This window comes from Rhinopithecus bieti, unplaced genomic scaffold (assembly GCF_001698545.2).
Source record: "Rhinopithecus bieti isolate Rb0 unplaced genomic scaffold, ASM169854v2 scaffold_1599, whole genome shotgun sequence".
Lineage (NCBI taxonomy): Eukaryota > Metazoa > Chordata > Mammalia > Primates > Cercopithecidae > Rhinopithecus > Rhinopithecus bieti.
The window spans coordinates 6,661,543-6,680,014 of NW_016804139.1; the positions used below are offsets into that span (position 1 = coordinate 6,661,543).

Below are 18,472 nucleotides of genomic sequence, written 5' to 3' on the forward strand. Positions count from 1 at the left end.
AAATTTGTAAAGGTCACAGGTGAAGTTCTTCTCTTTAAGAGCTACCCCATGGTAAGTTCAGCAAGAACTTGGGGTACCCGGGGCATTCTTTCAGAGACACGTTTCTTGTAACTCTTTTCACTAAGTAAGCATGCTTTGCTCTGCACTGGGTGTCACCTGTGTAGGATGCTGTTGCCTCTGCCTTGCCCTATATTCTGTCCACATAGTTTCTTAATAGGATAATGCTTAGGTCAGCCGTGAGGTTTGAACCAGTCAACAAGTCCAGGTTGATGTAGAGTCTCTTTAGTGCCTCCCTTTGCAGGAATAATGCTGCACCCAGAAACTCCCTCAGAGCCTCTCCACTGGAGGGGCCTCGTGACCATTCCTGGTTTACACCTCTTGTTCCAGCATCCCATGTGGCTAGTGGTCCCTTTCATTCTCAATGATATCTCAATTCTTTTTTTTTTTTTTTTTTTTTGAGACGGAGTCTCCCTCTGTCGCCCGGGCTGGAGTGCAGTGGCCGGATCTCAGCTCACTGCAAGCTCCGCCTCCCGGGTTTACGCCATTCTCCTGCCTCAGCCTCCCGAGTAGCTGGGACTACAGGCGCCCGCCACCTCGCCCGGCTAGTTTTTTGTATTTTTTTTTTTTTTAGTAGAGACGGGGTTTCACCATGTTAGCCAGGATGGTCTCGATCTCCTGACCTCGTGATCCGCCCGCCTCGGCCTCCCAAAGTGCTGGGATTACAGGCTTGAGCCACCGTGCCCGGCCCAATATCTCAATTCTTACAGTAAGTTATATGATTGCCCTACATCTAACTCATCTTTTCTCAGTGTTACCTGAGGAAGAATGGAGAGGATACCCAGAATTGACCCAGAAGAATCCACTTCAATTCTAGAGAAAGAGGCAGGTAGAGGCAGAAGAGATTCACTTCCCAGTGCATGTATGCTGAATGTTGGGGATGTTGTTTGAGAGAGACAAGGAAATGGCTGTAAAAACTTGGGAAGAGGAACCTGCCCTGGGTCAAGCAGGGTGTCGGGAAGACCAGATGGAGCTTGAAGCTCTCTCCATCTCTGTCAAGTCCCCTGGACTGAGAGTAAAATGCACATGGCCTTTTATCCTCCAGAGGAGATTTCATTCACCTTGGTCTGGTTGCAAACTCTAGGGTACCAACAAGAAACTCCTCCCACATCCTCCTACCTGCTAATGCCTCCATTTTCCACATCCCCAAGATCATGGCCACCAAACTAACAGACACCATCTTTCTTCTACAAGGTGTTTCCCCCTCCCCACCTCCACTCTGATCTTGCACTACAGCTGCTCAGCCCCTCATAGCTCTGCCCACGCAAACCACTATCCTCCAATACCTCAGTCCTAGCCTGCGCCCTCTGGCCCCCACAACTCTGCTCTCTCTGAAGTGCTTCCTTGTTCCCTTGGCTGCTCCTCCTCCTGTCCTACCTTTGTGAGGAGCCACAAGGATATGTCTGCTGCCTCCACCCAGGCCTAAGGAGTGGGAAGCATGCTTTGTGAATGCTGGTCTAGGGCCTAAAGCTTGTCCCCTTTGTTTTAGGCTTTTTTTTAGCCAATATAAAAACAAACCAGCACATATGTAACAACAATAGCCAACAAAACACCATACTGCCGTTTGAGCAATCTAGAGATAGTTACGACTGATGGAAATGACTGGCATGTGATGAGTTTCCTGGGCCCCATCTCTGCCGTGGGCACATCCTTTCCTGGTCTTTGCAAGCTGCCACCAGAGAACCCTCTTCTCCAGTTCCAAGATCCCCAGTGTAGTGGGATGAAGAGTGTTCTCCCAGAATTCGTGCCCACTCAGAAACTCAGAATGTGATCTTATTTGGAAATATGGACTTAGCAGGTGTAATTGTTTAAGATTTCTCAATAAAATTGTCCTGGATTTAGGATGGGTCCTAAATCCAATGACCTTGCCTTGAAAAGAGAAACGAGAGGGGAGCTTAAATGCAGAGAAGCAGGGGAAAATGCCATGTGAATACAGAGGCAGAGACTGCGCAATGCTAGATCAAGCCAAGGAGTGCCAGAAGCCATCAGAAGTAGGAAGAAGCAAGAAAGGATTCTCCCCCAGAACTTTCATAGAGGCTGACCTGCTGAAATCTTGATGTCGTATCTTTGGCCTCCAGAACTGTGACAGAACAAGTTTTTATTGTTTTAAACCCACCAGTGGTACTTTATTATGGCAGCCTGGGGAAGCAAAGACACCAAAGCATTAAGGTGTCTTCAGTGTGTTAGCGTGGGCCCTGCCTGGAGTTTCGGAGAAGCTGCTCTAGGATCACCCAGACACCAGGAGCAATCCCACCATCCTGGCCATTACTTGGGAAAAGTTTCTGGAATTGCCATCTTCAAAACAGAACATGCCATGGTTTCACCACTCATAAGTAATTTAATCTGTAATCTTCAGTTTCCACATCTATAACGTAGGGAAAATAATACCTGTTCCTGGGATCATTGTACAGATGCAGACAGCACAGGTAGCAGTGTCCAGCCCAAGGCCTGAAGCAAGCAGGCTCTCAACAAAGGGCTCCCTCCTCTTTCCCACCCTTTCTCTGCTTTCAGACTTCACTTCTCTTCCCTGACAGTCTGCCTCAACTAATTTTGATATGGCCTCTCTCAGTCCCTCTCACTGTTACAGGCCCCCTTTTCTTTAATCCCATTCATGTAGTGTTTTACCACAATGCATTCAGCCTGTATGCAGAATTTACCTTGTCAGGATAACTGTCTTTGCCCAAGTAGGAGGAGTTAACACCTTGTGTTTGGAGTGATTGAGTTTCCATCCATCAAACGCAGAAGCCCATTGGAAGGGCTACTCTGAACATAGCACTTCAGCCCCCACTGGGCCCTATGTCCCATTGCTCCTGACTTGGTGTGTCTTGCTCCTGGGAAATCACTCATCCCCAGGCTTTACATATCAGTTGTCTCAACTCTGCCTTCTCTAGTATTTCAACCTAGACATGCAGAGTGGCACTCAATTTTAAGCCCAAATCCTGAAACAAGATAAGCTGGAGGTGTTAAGACCACACACGAATAAAACTAAAGGTGTAACATGTGACACTTCAATCTGGAATTGGGAAATGACTAGATATTGTAACCCATAGGCCTGCCCCAATGCTTTGTCCTACACTGGGTAGGGGGTTGTGGTTTACGGTGTGCCTTCCTCTCTGTCCTCATCTTGCTGGTTTTCCAGAGCCCAGCCATTGCCCTTCAGACTAAACCTCCAGTGGGGACCCAGAATGCCTGGGTATGGAAATGGTGTTTGAGGACTTCCATCAGGATGAACGGGAGAAAGCAGCATAGGGTGGAGAGAAAGAGGGCTAGTCACTTCGGATGCCCAAGTGGATGCTGCTTTCCCTAAATTAGAAGATAGGTCAGCGATGAGCAGAGCTCCACAGACACTCCTGAAATGCAACCAGGCCCAGCACAACCATTTTTTATTGGTTTAGTCTTTTTCAAACTTGGGGGTCGGGAGCTCGATCTTCAGGGAAATAGAAAAAGAGGGAAGTATTCATATAAGGAGATGAGAAGCAGAGAGAGAATTACTTTTAGGAACACAGATTGGGAGCAGGTACAGGAGAATCCTGGGTGAGGATGAAGAATGACCCGGGATGGTTTTGGAGCTAGCCTCAGGAATCCTTTCTCTTGACCTGTGGAAGAGAGGACATTTTCAGGGTCTCAGGGGCTATGGCACAGCAGGAGTAGGGCAGGGGAGGTGGGCTCTGAGGCCTGATTTGAGTAGGACTCGCTAGCTGTCTCCATCCTCCAATGATGCATTCTGTGATATTCCCTGCATTTTCTCCCCAGTCTGGCTTCATTATGGTTTCATTAAGATGATAGGATATATTAGGCTGTGCCGTGGTTCTGAGATTCCTTTATGCCCATGTGTGATGTTCCATCCCCTGCCCCCATCATCTGCCCAATCCCACCCTCCTCCTTACCATGGCCATCAGCACAAGGGCACTGACCAGCACGGCATACAAGGTGGCCTTCCCTAGCAAGATCTCATAGAGGATGGTGGCAGACAGGACCCATTGCTGGTAGGACTCTGTTGACAAGAACAGAGAGCATGTAGGTACCTGTGCACAGGTAGCTCTGGCCTCCCTCATGCCCCCATGTCTGTGGATTCTCCATGCCCTTGTTACAGAGCAGAGATGGTGGAAGATAGAAAAAGGAGAGACTCACTTACCAGAGGTGAAGCCACAGTCTGAAAGAAAACAGGGGAAGAAAACTGGATGAAAGAATGCTGCTTTGTAAGGACACTGAGCCTTACATCACAGATTCACAGGCCACAAGCACATGCATATCAGATGGTACAAAGTCAGCCTCCTTTGATAGCCCTGGTTCTGTCTCCCTCATGCTGCTCCGGTGCCAGCGACGTGGTCACTATGATCTTAGGAAACCAGGACCCCAGAAGGGGATGGGCCATACACCACTCAGGTGCCGAGCTGTATGGCTTGTCCTCAGGGGGACCTGACAGCTGAGCTCTAAGGTGTCAGGATCTGAAGGAAGAATGAGCTTGAGGTGCTCCATTCAGCCTCTATGCTTCTTGGGGAGGAAGTGCACACTTCCTTGATCATCCCACCTTGTCCACTCTGACTTTCTTCTGGATCTAGTCTTGTCCTTCACTTGGATCTTTTTATCTTCCCTGGTAGCCTCACCCAGTCTCCTCCAGGCATCTCCCCAGGCCCCACTCACCTGCTCTACCCCACGCCTCGGCGCTGATCGTCTGGGTGATGGGCTTGTCCCTGTCCTCCGTCCACTCGTCATCCTCCGAGAGCCCATAGAACTGGACTTGGCAGCGGAAGTGGTTGCGGGGGTTGTGCCAGAAGGTGGCCGAGACCCTCAGGCGGCTGCTCAGGCAGTATCTGGAGTCGTTGAGGGCGGGCTGCTCCTTGAGGGGCTGTGGGTCTGTGCTGACCCCACTGTGCACCTCTTTCCCGTTCACCCACCAGCTCAGCTCCACGTGGTCGGGGTAGAAGTCTCTGGCCAGGCACACCAGCGTGGCCTTTTGGGTGTGGGAGATCTCTGCTTCTGATGGCTCAAACACAGCGACCTTGGGTGGGAACACCTTTTTCAGGTCCTCTGGAAAGGGAAGAGGGGATGGGGCTAGGGTTGTTCTGAGAGCTATCTGGTCCTGGTAGGGGCTCTGTGTATGTGAGAGAGAGAGGGCTGGGAAAGGACCATAATGAAGCACAATTATGTTACTAAGTCCTCCTTGCTTTGGAGTCACCAGCCTGTTCCTCTTTGATGGTTCTACCCCTTCCTTGCCTGTCTTTTGTATCTACCCTATGGGTTGGCACTATCCATTGTCTGTCCATCTCCCAATTAGGCACTGCCTAACATTCTAGGCAATGTCTCTTCATTGTCATTATTTGATTTCCTCTCCATCAATAACAACTTGCCTACCTACTTCTCACCATTTTATGTGGTAGTTTTTTAACTGGAGCAAGGGATTGGAACCCCAAAAAACAAGATCCAAATCCTAGAACTTCCTTTGTCCACCAACAAGACTTTTAAGACAGAAATTCCTATCACTTTTTTCTGCTTGTGAAGTATGAATCACCATTCTGACTTTGCAGAAAGCGTGTGAAGGTTAAATTAAGTACGAATTCAAAAAGCCCGCTCCCAAGGAGGTTATTTATATCAAATCTAAGGTGCTAGGAAGGAAGGGGAATCTGGGATGAGGGAGACATTTTGGAACTAAGGGCTTTCTCTAGATTTACAAATGGCCTATTTTTTGCACTCACATGAGGACAGCCTTTGGTTTTACAGTGTGTTCATGAGAATGTGAGGTTTTTTCTTTTTGTGGTGCATGAAGTCATCTTATCCATTCCTCTGCCTCCAGGTACCCCTGAGTTTTCTCAGCTCAGACAGATAGTATCTTCCCTTATTTCAAAATTAGGGACCCTTCAACCTTCTGTGTCCCTTTGCATCCAAATATTATATGTATTTTTTTTTTCTATTAGCAAGTTCCCCAAATAAACATCTGATATGATCAGAGTAATTTCTTGCTACTAGTTGTGTTGATACAGTTTCTGTCCTGAGCATATCCTTTGTAGATTCTTAGGGATGACATGTAAATGCATCCCCTTTAATCCCTGAGGACCCTTCTCATTTGGTTGAATTACTTCTTTTGGACCTGCCCTCCTACTCATCTTATCTTTTTTTTTCTTTTTCTTCCCATTGATTATTTTTCATTTCTGAGCAACTCTATTAAAGTGAAGAAATATCAGTCTTAGGAGAACCTATTCCGAATCTCCTGGACAACGGAGAAAATTTATTCTGACATTTCTTCACATTTGTGTGGATGTGACCTTCTTCCTGGGTCCCTATGGGGCCTCCTGCTGGAAGGGCTCTCTGCTTGGTTTAGTGCGCTGCTGTCACCATTTTGAAATCCTAAGGCGTTTTTTAACAAGAGCCCCAGCATTTTCATTTTGAGCTGGTCCTGCAAATTTTGTAGCTGGTCCTGCTTCCCATCATGTCAGTTTCCCTTCCTCCCCACAACTCCTACCTTGCTAATTACTAGTATGCTTCTAAGTCTTTACTAGCTGGGCTGGGGCTAAATGATGATATCCCAACTTCTATCTGCAGCACTTTCTTTCTGCTCTCAACCTGCTTATTTTCACTCTCATCTCAAAAGCCCTGGCTCTGGGAGTCCACCAGCCCTCCAGAATGCACTCCTTTGATCTCTTCATTTAGCAAACACTCAGTCCCCATTGTAAAAGTTAAAAATGTCCCTTGACCATGAATGCTGTTCTGTAGAATAGTTATTGATGCAATAGGCATGGTGAATACTAGCCGCCTCTCACCGCACACCAACACACTATCTGTACATGAGGGCAGGGGCAACTGTCCTGCATTTGTGAGTCCCTGTGGTGTAGGGCTTGTCTCTGTGGGCATAAGTGTGTGTACTAGTGAGCTGCTGGTGTAAGTGTGTGCAATAGTGAGCTGCTGGTGTAAGTGTGTGTACTAGTGAGCTGCTGTTGGCCTGTGCTCTACTTGTGGGTTGGGTTCACCTTAGGCAAAATTGTGATGTTTGTCTCACATCTTCCCAACCCACCTCTAACACAGACACAGCCTTACTCCATTTCCATACTCCAGATCCTGCCCATCCTTTGGCACTGGGCTGACCCTTCCCCCTGCCTCCCCAGTGACCTCCTAGGAGGATGGGGAAAAGAAGCATTGAATTACATCAATAATCTGTGTACTCTACATGTTGATTCTCTTTTCTTCTTCACAGCAATAGTAAGTGGTAGGTATTGTTCATTGTATTTTATAGTTGAGGAAACTGAGATACACACATTAATTTGCCCAAGGTCACCACATCACAAAAGAACCAGAGGTTCAAACTCAGCCTTTATCTGGCTCTAAAGTCTGGGTCTTTTCTGTGTCCCAGTTGACTGCAGGAACCCTACATTTCCTCTGGATACACTTCACTGTAGCTGAGCCCCACTACACCCGGCTTAATGACAGCCTAATTACAAATGGTGCAGGTTAATATACCAATATTGTGAGTTCTCTTCTCTGGCCTCAGGGCAGTTGTCACCAGGTAATGTTTAGGGTCCCTTTTCAGCTCTCAGGGCCTAAAATCTTCCAGAGAATTTTCCTTGTCTCTCAGGCAAAAATGTCCGCATTTTAAATGTGTGTTTGTGGCAAATGAACTCCCTGAACATCTGGGCTGTTTATCCTAGAATACTTAGTCTGCTAAAGGAAGATTTCAGGATAGGGGAGGGAGCTACATGGAGGCAGGGGTGGTAAGTATACCCCAGTGGCTGAGGTTATGTGCCCTACTCTCAGGTCAGCACCTCTTTGCTGACCAGCCCATGGGCAAGCATGAATGCTGTGCCCTCACCCTGGACCCAGGGATCTCTGGTTTAGGAGGAATAGGAATCAGGAACAGGAGTTTTAAGTCGGATTATAGATCTACACTTGTAAAGAGTAAACTTTCGATCTTTGCTGACTCATGTTCATCTCTCTTTTTGGCCTCTCTGTCCCACTTTTGTTTGGCAGGCTTCTTCTTCTCCGTTCTACTGCACCCTCGGCTGCAGGATTTCTGCCACCTGACATCCACCCGCCTGCCCGCAATGCTGACCCCTGCCCACCCAGCCCTCTCAGCTCTTGTTGCCTACCAGTAGCAATTACCCACATTCCTACCCATTCCCCAAACCAGAATTTCCCTTCGTCCTCTCCAGTTTCGCCTCTCCCAGAATCCTAACAAATTCTCTCTTCTCCATCGTTCGCCTTCTCTCTAAACACCCCAGAAAAAAGATTAAAAGCGGCCTCGCCCTCTGCTCAGCTTCCCGGACTCTGAGCACCTCCCCACCCCCTCCCTCTTCCCAGGAGCGGGGAGGTGACGCTGCAGAGCTGACCCCGACACGCAGCTCCTCCCGCTCCGGACACCCAGCTCCTCCCGCTCCGGTCTGCCCTCCGACCCCGGGGACCGAGGGGCTGGGAGGTGGGGAGACGCCCGAATCTCACCTATGACCGTGAGCCTGGTGCCCGGCCCGAAGTACTGCTCGTAGGAGCACGGAGGTGCACCCCGGCACGCAAACCACTAAGGCTCCCTGAGCTCCTGCCCACCCTGGGGACCCAGCCCAGGTCTCCCAGCACAGGGGGGGACCAGGTGCCGGGAAGCAGCCACCTTCCACCGGACCCCGCCGTCCGGGTGTTCCCGCGGAAACTCACCCAGCACGGTCAGCCGGCTGCCAGCCCCGAAAGTCAGGACGTTGGCCCCAGAGCACAGCCAGGGGACTCCCCACAAAAACCGGACCCAAGCCGCCCGCGCCCCTGAGGCCCGCGCTCACCGAGCACCAGGAGCCGCGTGCCTGGTGCGAAGTACTGGGTCTCTTGGTCACGGCCCCCGAGCCCCACACAAAAACCCGAGCGCCGTCTCTCCCCAGGTTCCCCGGCGCCCCCAGCTTACCCAGCACTGAGAGCCGGGTCCCGGCGCCGAAGTACTGAGTGTTTTGGCTCACAGCCCCGAGACGCAGCACAAAAACTGGCCCTGCTATGCCCCCGGCCTGCCGGAGCGCCCCCTCCCCGGTTCCCGGGCTTCCGCGGGAGCCTCCGCTTACCGAGCACTGTCAGCCGGGTGCCTGGGCCAAAATACTGCGTATCTGTGCTCACAGCCTGGAGGCCCAGGACAAAAACCGGTGCTGCCCGCCCTGCTGTCCCAGACTCAGCTCGGGTCCTTCCCACCGCTGAGAGCCCCATCGCCCTCCCAGCACCCAGAACCAGGAGTCCTCGGCCCAGACACCCAGCAGCGCCTCTCAGCACAGCCTCTCTCGGAGTGGGGCAGCTGCTCAACTCTGCCCATCCCGCCCTCTCGGAGCGCTCCGGAGCCCCAACAGCTTCCTTACCCAGCACGGTCAGCCTAGAGCCTTCTCCAAAGAACAGCTGCGCGGTGTTAGCACAGCCCTGGGGACCCTGGCGCAAACCCCGCTTTCCCCGAGGAGGGCCCTGAATGGCCCAGTGTCCACTCCCCTAAGAACAGGGTTCTGGGGTCGTCCAGGCTGGGCAGCCCTCCCTCTCTCCCACCTGGAGCCCCCTTCTTACCTACCACGGTGAGCCGTGTCCCTGGCCCAAAGAACTGCTCACCGTAGGAGCACAGTGGGAAGGGGCTGCCCAGAATTCCTTCTCCTTCCCCACCTCCCTTAGCACAGATAGAGAGCACACCCTCCCTCTCTTTCCTGAGCCTATCTCTTCCTGTCTCGAATTAGCTGGACACGGTAACTTGGATCTTGCATGAGGTCACCACCAATTTGCAGAGGAGAATCCACTTGGCTTGGGGACAACACAGTGGATTTGAAATCTGAAGGGGCATTGGTGATACTGGAAAGGCTGAAGCTGGGCGATGTTGCAGGCTAGACCTTGCCTCTTCCTAGTTATATGACCTGTAACCTCTCTGATCTCAGTTTCCTCATCGGAAAAATGGAATATCTTTCCCTCAGGGTTTTCATCAGTCTTAATAAATAATGCACGTGCAAGTATTTCGTCAAGAACAAGTTTTATTAAAAGTGTTGAGTGATAATCCCACTTCGCTGTCTTGGCCTTCTTATTCCTAGGAAGCTGAGTGTGGATAGGAAGATGGACAGGGACTCGCTGGGTTGGAGGACCCTGCAAGACAACAGCTGGGAACAGCCCCAGAGACCTCTTCCCACCTGGTAGCTGCATTCCCTGGGCTGGGTGGGGATGTTTATGGCAGCAGGGTTTTTTGTAAAAGCACCTCCTCTACCTGAATCATTGTGCTCCCCCCAGTCCCCACAATGTTACACTGTGATACAAAAATGTTTCCTCCCTGATAGTCTCCCTCCCCCAACCACTGGGCAGAGGCAGGAAGCGCAGGTGGCAGAGGTTAGTCTGATTGTGTGGGGCTTGGAAAAGATATAGGCAGTAAATTAAAATGTGGGGCTTGGGGAAAGTCACAGTGATGGTAATGGTGGGGGGGTGGAGGGGCCCCTCCTTGGAACATGCACCACCCTGAGCAGACCATCTATGTCACTGGGTCTCCCTGGTGGGGCTCACTGTGCCCACCTGCTCAGACTGGCATTTATAGTGAAGTGGGTGGGAGGAGCGAGGCGTGGCAGGGCAGCTCATAGGAAAATCCACAGAGCAGTGGATGGCACCATATGACAGGAGGACAAACAATCCAGAAACCTCTGTCATTTCCTTTTGTTCCGTTGCTTCCTGAACAAAGTCCGAACTCCATAGTCTTCATTTACTCCACAAGTGTTTAGTGAACTTCCACCATGTGCAGGCTTCATACTGTTTGCATGGAGATAAGTTTATTCCCAGGGTGGCGTGCACCAACCTGCCTTTCCAGCGCTAATTTTGATTACTCCCATTTCTGAACCTTGCAACCAGCTAAATGGGCCTACCCAGAGGTACCTAACCATGTCATTAGGGCTTTTGTTCATGCCTCTGATCAGCATGGCCATTCTCTGGAGTGAACAACTGAGACCAATTCTTCCTTTGAAGAGATTGCCACCTTCTCAGATTCTTTCCTGATTATCCCAGTGAGAAATTGAGGGCCACCCTCTGACTGCATTTTAGTAAGCAGTTCATGTTGCTCTTTCAAATCATGGACTTGCATTCGGCTCTTTCGGTTCATGATTGAGTCTCTCCGTGAACAGATAAGCTTCTTGGGGACTGTAATTGGGTATCTTAATTTTCTTGGAAGTTGATAACAACACATGACAGGGATATGTGTTTAATGAGTGGATGTGTGTACAGGTGTGTAAATATAAACATATATATACACATGTGTGCATACATGCACACGTGCATCTTTGAATGCATGTATGTGTTGCAATAAAGAGGGAAGACTGTGTGGTGTAGTCCTATAAATGGAAGGGTAATGGCTATTTCAGGCAAGACTTATGGTGATGATTGCTCCTGGATTGGGTCATTTTGGGTTCACTCATTTATCCATTTATTTATTCATACATACCTATGTGGTGTCTACACTAAACTGAGGTACTATACTATAGCCCTGGGATACTATCATCAAATGTATCCTTGTTAACAAGGAGTTCATAGTCCCTGGGGGTATCAGACAAATAAAGAGGTAGTTTCCAGCAAGTGTAATGTATCACAAAGAAGGTTATGCACAAGGCACTGCGATAGCAAAATAAAGGGTGTATTTAATCCAGCTTTAGGGGAGGAAGAGGTAAGGAAGGGGCAAGAAAGGGCCAGAGAAAGCTTTTTGGAGGGGAAGACATTGGAGCTAAATCTTTAAGTCTAAACAGGAGTTACCATGGGGAGAAAAGTACTTTATTGCCCTAGGAGGAAGAGCATGTGCAAAGTGGCCTGAAAGAAGAAGCTCAGGGGCTTCAGGGATGAGAGAAGTAAGGAGAGTGTGGAAGGAGACAGGGATAATCATCAGGTCTTCTGTGCCACCTTTAGGATTTGGGACTCTATCGCCATGGTGACAGTGAGACAACGGAGAGCTTTTGAAGGAATTCTAAAAGTAGGGAGGGGCTGATTCCCAGTTTTAGATAACTTTATTTTCTATCCTTCCAGGAATGATCAGGGAACATTTTCACACTGGTTTAATTCACTAGAGAGAAATTTATAAACAGATTGGTAACTGAAACTGGAAGACACATCTTCCATTGAAAATAAGTTTCCAAGTCAGAGCATCTCTTCTTCAGAGCTGGGAAATCAACTTGGTGAACCAATAAGGATGAATGGAGTGCTCAGTAAGATAGCTGCAAGGAAGGTGGGTGATGCATATGGAACCCAGCTTTGTTAGTCATGGGGACATGGCCAGCTGGAGGGTGAACACGCCTGTATAGGTTGGCTCTTCCTCTGAACACGTCTTTCCTGGGCAGAACAATATAGTTGGATATAGAAAATTCCTATACTCAACATCTGTGTCTTCCTAGACTGTTCTAGGAGTAACCTCTTCAGCTCCCATCACTGCCTTTCACATTGAATTAACCTCTGCTATTGATCTTGAGGTGGGCCCCTTACTCTTCTTATGTGAAGAGTCTGCATTTTACTTAAGTACCTTTTGTTTCTATCCTGACTGAACGGGGAGAGTCACAGGGAGTTCAGAGATAGCCAAGGAGCTATCCAGACATTCACAAGTCAGAGTCAGGCCAGATCAGAATATTTTTATTGGCTTAGTCACTTAGGAATGCTAAGGTGCCCCTGGATTAGGGAGATTTCAGCTGTGAGTGTGCATGTGTGCATGCACATAGGGGGTATCTATTGGGGTGCAGAGAGGTGAGAGCAGCTCTGCAGAAGCACTGGCAAAAGAAGAATGTATATTGAAATCACGACGAGTTAGAAGCTCCTAATTCCACTTCCAGGGCTGCTTTCAGAAATCCTTCCTCTTGACCTGCAGAAGAGAAAGCTTTGGGGGTTATTAAGAGCCAGGAGTTGTGAGGATTGAGAGGAAGTAGGGTCCGTTGACCATACAAATAGTAAGGCTCATCACAACATCCACTGGGTTTTAAAGTGACTCCAGCTTCTCCTTCCCAGCATGACCCTTCCACTGTGATCCTACAGAGGTGCAAGCTATCTTCTGAGGCACCTGAATGAAACCTCTTCCCTCCCTACTGCCCAGCTCCAATCCTGGCAGGGACTCTATACTTCTGGGTCTGAGTTGCTTGGTGTCAATGTGTCACCTCTAGCCTGCTAGCTCCATCCTGCCCTCCTGCTTACCATGGCCATCAACACGAGGGCACTGACCAGCACAGCATACAGGGTGGCCTTCCCCAGCAGGATCTCATAGAGGATGGTGGCAGACAGGACCCCTTGCTGGTAGGACACTGTTGGCAGGGAGGAAGGACAGGTGGGTACCTGTGCACAGGTAGCTCTGGTCTCTCCTACCCTCCACCCTCTACCCTCTACCCTCCGGTGTCTGTGAGTTCTTCATGCCTTGGTTCTAGATCAAGAACCATGAGAGAGGGATAGGAAAAGGAAGGGCTTACTTACCCGAGGTGAAGCCACAGTCTGAAAGAAAGCAGGAAGAGGAAAATAAATGAGACCTCATTTTCATAGGCAATTAAAAGTCAGATTTGCAGTTGGCACAGACTCCCAGGCCCAGATCAGCTTCCTCTGTCAACCCAGCACCTCCTTTCCTCTGCCGTGTCAATGTCAGCCACAATGTCCTTGCAATCCATGGCATGTGGCAGCACTGAGGGGGCTGGGGGGCACCACTCAGATGAGAGATACACAGGTCACATAGAAAGGGGACCCAGATGCTTGGCTCTGTTGGGCTGAGAATCTGGGAGAATAAACTACAGGTGCCCAGTTCTCCTTCATGGTATGTGCTGGTTCCTTTCTTTTTGGATCTCGTCTTGTCTTCCACCTGGATCTTTCCATTTTCCCTGGTAGCGGGTCTCACCTAATCTCCTCCAGGCATCTCCCCAGGCCCCACTCACCTGCCCTACCCCACGCCTCAGCGCTGATCTTTTGGGTGATGGGCTTGTCCCTGTCCTCGGTCCACTCGTCATCCTCCGAGAGCCCATAGAACTGGACTTGGCAGCGGAAGTGGTTGCGGGGGTTGTGCCAGAAGGTGGCCGAGACCCTCAGGCGGCTGCTCAGGCAGTATCTGGAGTCGTTGAGGGCAGGCTGCTCCTTGAGGGGCTGTGGGTCCGTGCTGACCCCACTGTGCACCTCTTTCCCGTTCACCCACCAGCTCAGCTCCACGTGGTCAGGGTAGAAGTCTGTGGCCAGGCACACCAGTGTGGCCTTTTGGGTGTGGGAGATCTCTGCTTCTGATGGCTCAAACACAGCGACCTTGGGTGGGAACACCTTTTTCAGGTCCTCTGGAAAGGGAAGAGGGGTTGGAACCAGGATTGTTCTGAGAGCTGTCTGGTCCTGGTAGGGACTCTGTGTGGGTGGGAGAGAGAGGGCTGGGAATGGGCCATAATGGAGCTCAATTATGTCATTCTAGGCCCTCATTGTTTTGGGGTCACCATCCTAGTGTCTGTTGCTCTCTCTCCACTTTGTCCCTTCTTTCTATGCTGTCCCATGGATGAACATTGCCTACTGTTTCCCCAGCTTCCTATGGTCACATTATATCCTGATTGTCTTGGCTGTTTTTACTGAGGTTTGTCTGATCATCTATCTAAATAATTTATCTGTGTAGCTTCATTCTTCAAAGCCTTACTTGGTGCATGGCTATGTAATCCTGAAACTTGAGGTAGGAGACTCTCATTAGTGGCATAATTACAATAACTAAATTGATTTTTTCTAATTATAATTTTCCTTTTTAAAATCAAGATGTATTTATTTGTCTTGTGGGATAGTAATACATATTAGAATTAGCTTTTCTTTTCTAGAAAAGACACTTTTCCATTACATCTGACTCCCCCACCTGCCCAGCACCTTTTTAAGAAATTTTCTTTTCTTGCACGTAACCCTCTTTAAAGAGCCAAACCTTGTCAATATCTGATGGGATGGTCCACATTTCCTCCTCCCCTGGGGCACACGAGGGTGTGGTAGCTTGTCCAGGATGGCTGAAATCCCATGGAAGCTGATGGTCATGGGATTAACCCTTTCTTCTCTCAGAGTGTCCAGTAACCCTGCCTGGCCAGGATTGGAATCCATCCACAGCTAAGCTTTGCATTTTCAAAAGCAGTGCAAGCTAGACCATTGAGTGTGAATGAACCACAAAGTCCAAGTGCCATTTCAGTAGAAGGCTCACACTGCAGAGCTCTGGACCCTTTCACACGCTTGACAGAGGAGAAAAAGAATTTCTGGGATCATTGGAATGAATGATCTCATCTGAAGACACATGAGGAGTGGAAGAGACCACAATTTACCGTGCCCTTTGCTTAGCTCTGTTCCAACCATGAGAGTGGGCTTTTGGTGCAGAAATGTGACAAGTCTAGATATGGGTTCTTTATTCAAATTTGGGAAAGTTTTTTGATGGGAAAATTGAGATGCAGATTTGGAAAAAGGCAAACCCTGTGACCCAGTGATGATAAACAACAGGAATGAAAAGGATTGTCACCACAGGTTGAACCCTTTACGGAATCCTTTACAAAGAATTTTCATATAAGTTAGTCCCTTCTGTTTCTATGTCTTAGAGAGAAGGAGGCAGCTTAAGTTGCTTTTCAAATTGCACACCTCCCCCACCACAGCCCCTTGAACCCAGGCCTTTGAATCTGGTGATTTGTACTTTCCACTCAACTCCCTGGTGTGTGTCCCCACCTATGCGAATGTCTGCCCAAGCCCCTAACCTTCGGTAGACGCTGTGCATGCCATTCCTCCATCCTTGTCTGTGTCTCCATCCTAGACCTCATCCCATCCCAACCCCGCTCCGCCACCTGTCTGCTTCCTCCCCAGCATGGGGAAGACTGTACTAGGGCTTCCTGGTGGGGCCTTTATGCTATTATTCCAGCATAGATTCTGAGGCTTAAGAAAATGAAGTCTCAGCCGGGTGCAGTGGCTCAGGTTTATAATACCAGCACTTTGGGAGGCCGAGGCGGGCAGATAACGAGGTCAGGAGTTCGATACCAGCCTGGCTAACACAGTGAAACCCCATCTCTACTAAAAATGCAAAAAGTAGCTGGGTGTGGTGGCAGGCACCTGTAATACCAGCTACTTGGGAGGCCAAGGCAGGAGAATCACTCCAACTCAGGACGCGGAGGTTACAGTGAGCCGAGATCGTGCCACTGCACTCCAGCCTGGGCAACAGAGCTAGACACCATCTCAGAAAAAAAAAATAGTCTCCTACCCATTTTGTCTTCTTTATACCTTATCTGTTGCTAAGATAATGTCAGTTTCCAGTTGTAATCCTCTCTTCAGACCTATCTCCCAAACACTTGCCAAGCACAGGGCACCTCAGAGACTCCCTGCCGCTCGCCCAGTGCACAGGGACTTCTGCCCTCAGGCTTCAAGAGCAGCCCTGAAACCACTCGTCTCCCCAGTCTGGTCCCCCGTGGCTCATGAGCCTTTAAACTGCCTCAGGAAGACATAGATGCGTCTTCTAAGACTAGTAGAGAAAGAAGGAGGAAGATAAAGGCATGAGCAGAGTTCTGTGCTGGAGGCTGACAGCGGGGAGAATCTTAAGATAGAAGACAGAGCTAGTCACCAAATGGAGTCAACAATGCAGAACTGGAGTTAGAATGGGAAAGAAAAAAAAGGAGAAGATGCAATTTAAAAAAGGGAAAGTAAAACAATATATCTACTAAGAAAGTAGAGATGAGAAGAGTCCCAGAAAACAATGAAAAGAAGAGCGAAAAAACACACAGCCCTGAAGACTAAGCAAGGAGCTCTACAGCTGAGGAGCTGCAGCCAACACAGCAGAGCAACCAGCTGGAAGAGCCAGGGAAGGGAGGAGAGGCCACAGCGCTCCAGGTAGGAAGGGGTGACTCTGACCTCCATTCTTGCATCCAATTACCTTCCCAGCAACGGATCATTGCGGTCAAACCCAGGCACCCCCGAGTCAAGAGTAGAGCCCCCATACCTGTCACAGTGAGCCTGGTCCCGTTCCCAAAGTGGAGGGGCGAATTATAGGAGCACAGCTGCAGAGGCTTAGATAAAACCCACCTGGAGATCTCCAGCCAGAGGGCAAGTCTTAGCTCCCTGACAGCAGGATGGCTGCCTTTCTCTGCCTGGATTCATGGCTCTGGACTAAAGGGATTCTGTTAGGAAAAAGGCCTAAGCATACTGTGCGACATGAGGCACAAGAGGAAGAGGCTTAGGAGAGGCAGAGCCATGAACATAAGAGGGAGGACAAGCCGAGAAGGGAGTGAGGAGGCAGATTATGGACTGAAGACTTAGAGAAGAGAAATAGAGGAGTCAGTCAAGACACACCAAAAGGGAAGACAGGCACAGCTCTGTAGAACTCCACAGGGTAAGAGATTTCACTCAGTCCTCCTCACCAGTGCTGGAAGGAGAAGCAGAGAACTGTGCCTCCAAGGGACCATGGCCCTACCACCCTGGTTCTGCAACTTACCTAGGACGGAGAGTCGAGTGCCATCTCCAAAATACTGGGGCTGATTGCTACACAGTGCATCACGAGTGTGGCAAACCCCAGAGGAGCTGGTGCGGGCCCTTCCTTCCAGAAGCTGCGTCCACACAGCACTCCTGGGGCCCCACCACACACTCCACCGACCCACATTTTCTGAGCTTTTCTTGGCTGTGTTCTCAGTTTCTGCCCTCCCCAAGGAGTCCTCCTGGAACTCCAACCTTATGATACACTATCCCAAAAGAAGCCTTTTACATACCCAAGACAGAGAGCTGGGTTCCACTGCCAAAAAACAGTTTTTCATTAGTTGCACAACATTAAAGACTGGGAGGAAAACTGCCACCTGCTGCCTTCCACTCCTGCCTCCCCAAGTCCACCTGCCAGGTCCTCTCCTGTTCCTTAGTAGACTTTTAACTCTGGTAGGTAGAGGGGTAGACAATGGTACAATCCGAAACACAGTGGTCAGCAGACCAATGAGGCCCCATGTGATCCCCCAAGTTCCCTCTTCTGTGACCTTCTCCTTTCTGTGTGAGGGAGACAAATGGCAGGACCGTGGTGGTAAGGTCAGAGGCTCCTTTATCTGTCATGGCCATGACTGGCACCCTTCAAGGAGACAGGAGATGCTCAAGGTGACCCCTTCCAAGCTGAGTCTACCCATCTCTCAGTAGGGGAACATAACTTGGCACAGGCAGTCTACAAAAGAGCGGAGAGGGAGGCTATCCCCTTCTCATCTCCCTCATAGGTCTTCCTGATAAACATACACTTTAACCTAAGCACTGGAGACAAGGCTTTGTCTGGATTCCAGCCCCTTTTTGCAAGTTCCCAGCTGTCCAGTCGTGACTTACTCACCTACAACAGTGAGCCGACTTCCCTCTCCAAAATATACGGTGTTTCCAGAACACAGCCTCCCAGGGCCACTTCAAAACCTACCAGTCTCTGCTGAGCACAGCTGGGATTCAGGCAGAGGTTGGGAGTTCATGGAACTCTTCCCTTACAGAGATACCAGCTCTGCTTCCAGCACTCTGTGTTCCCTTC

The 18,472-nt window shown here is 49.6% G+C and overlaps 2 gene segments (V, D, J or C); both read right to left on the reverse strand.

Annotated features, from left to right (window-relative positions):
* Positions 1-3,413: 3,413 nt before the first annotated feature.
* LOC108525829 (T-cell receptor beta-2 chain C region-like) lies at positions 3,414-9,219 on the reverse strand. The segment is given in 6 exon segments: positions 3,414-3,653; positions 3,945-4,051; positions 4,193-4,210; positions 4,702-5,088; positions 8,811-8,924; positions 9,081-9,219. Coding segments are annotated over 6 exon segments (786 nt in total).
* Positions 9,220-12,603: 3,384 nt separating this feature from the next.
* LOC108526183 (T-cell receptor beta-1 chain C region-like) lies at positions 12,604-17,087 on the reverse strand (the record flags this gene model as incomplete). The annotated part of the segment is given in 5 exon segments: positions 12,604-12,850; positions 13,177-13,283; positions 13,450-13,467; positions 13,899-14,285; positions 16,934-17,087. Coding segments are annotated over 5 exon segments (687 nt in total), but the record flags the coding sequence as incomplete, so codon positions are not given.
* Positions 17,088-18,472: the final 1,385 nt, after the last annotated feature.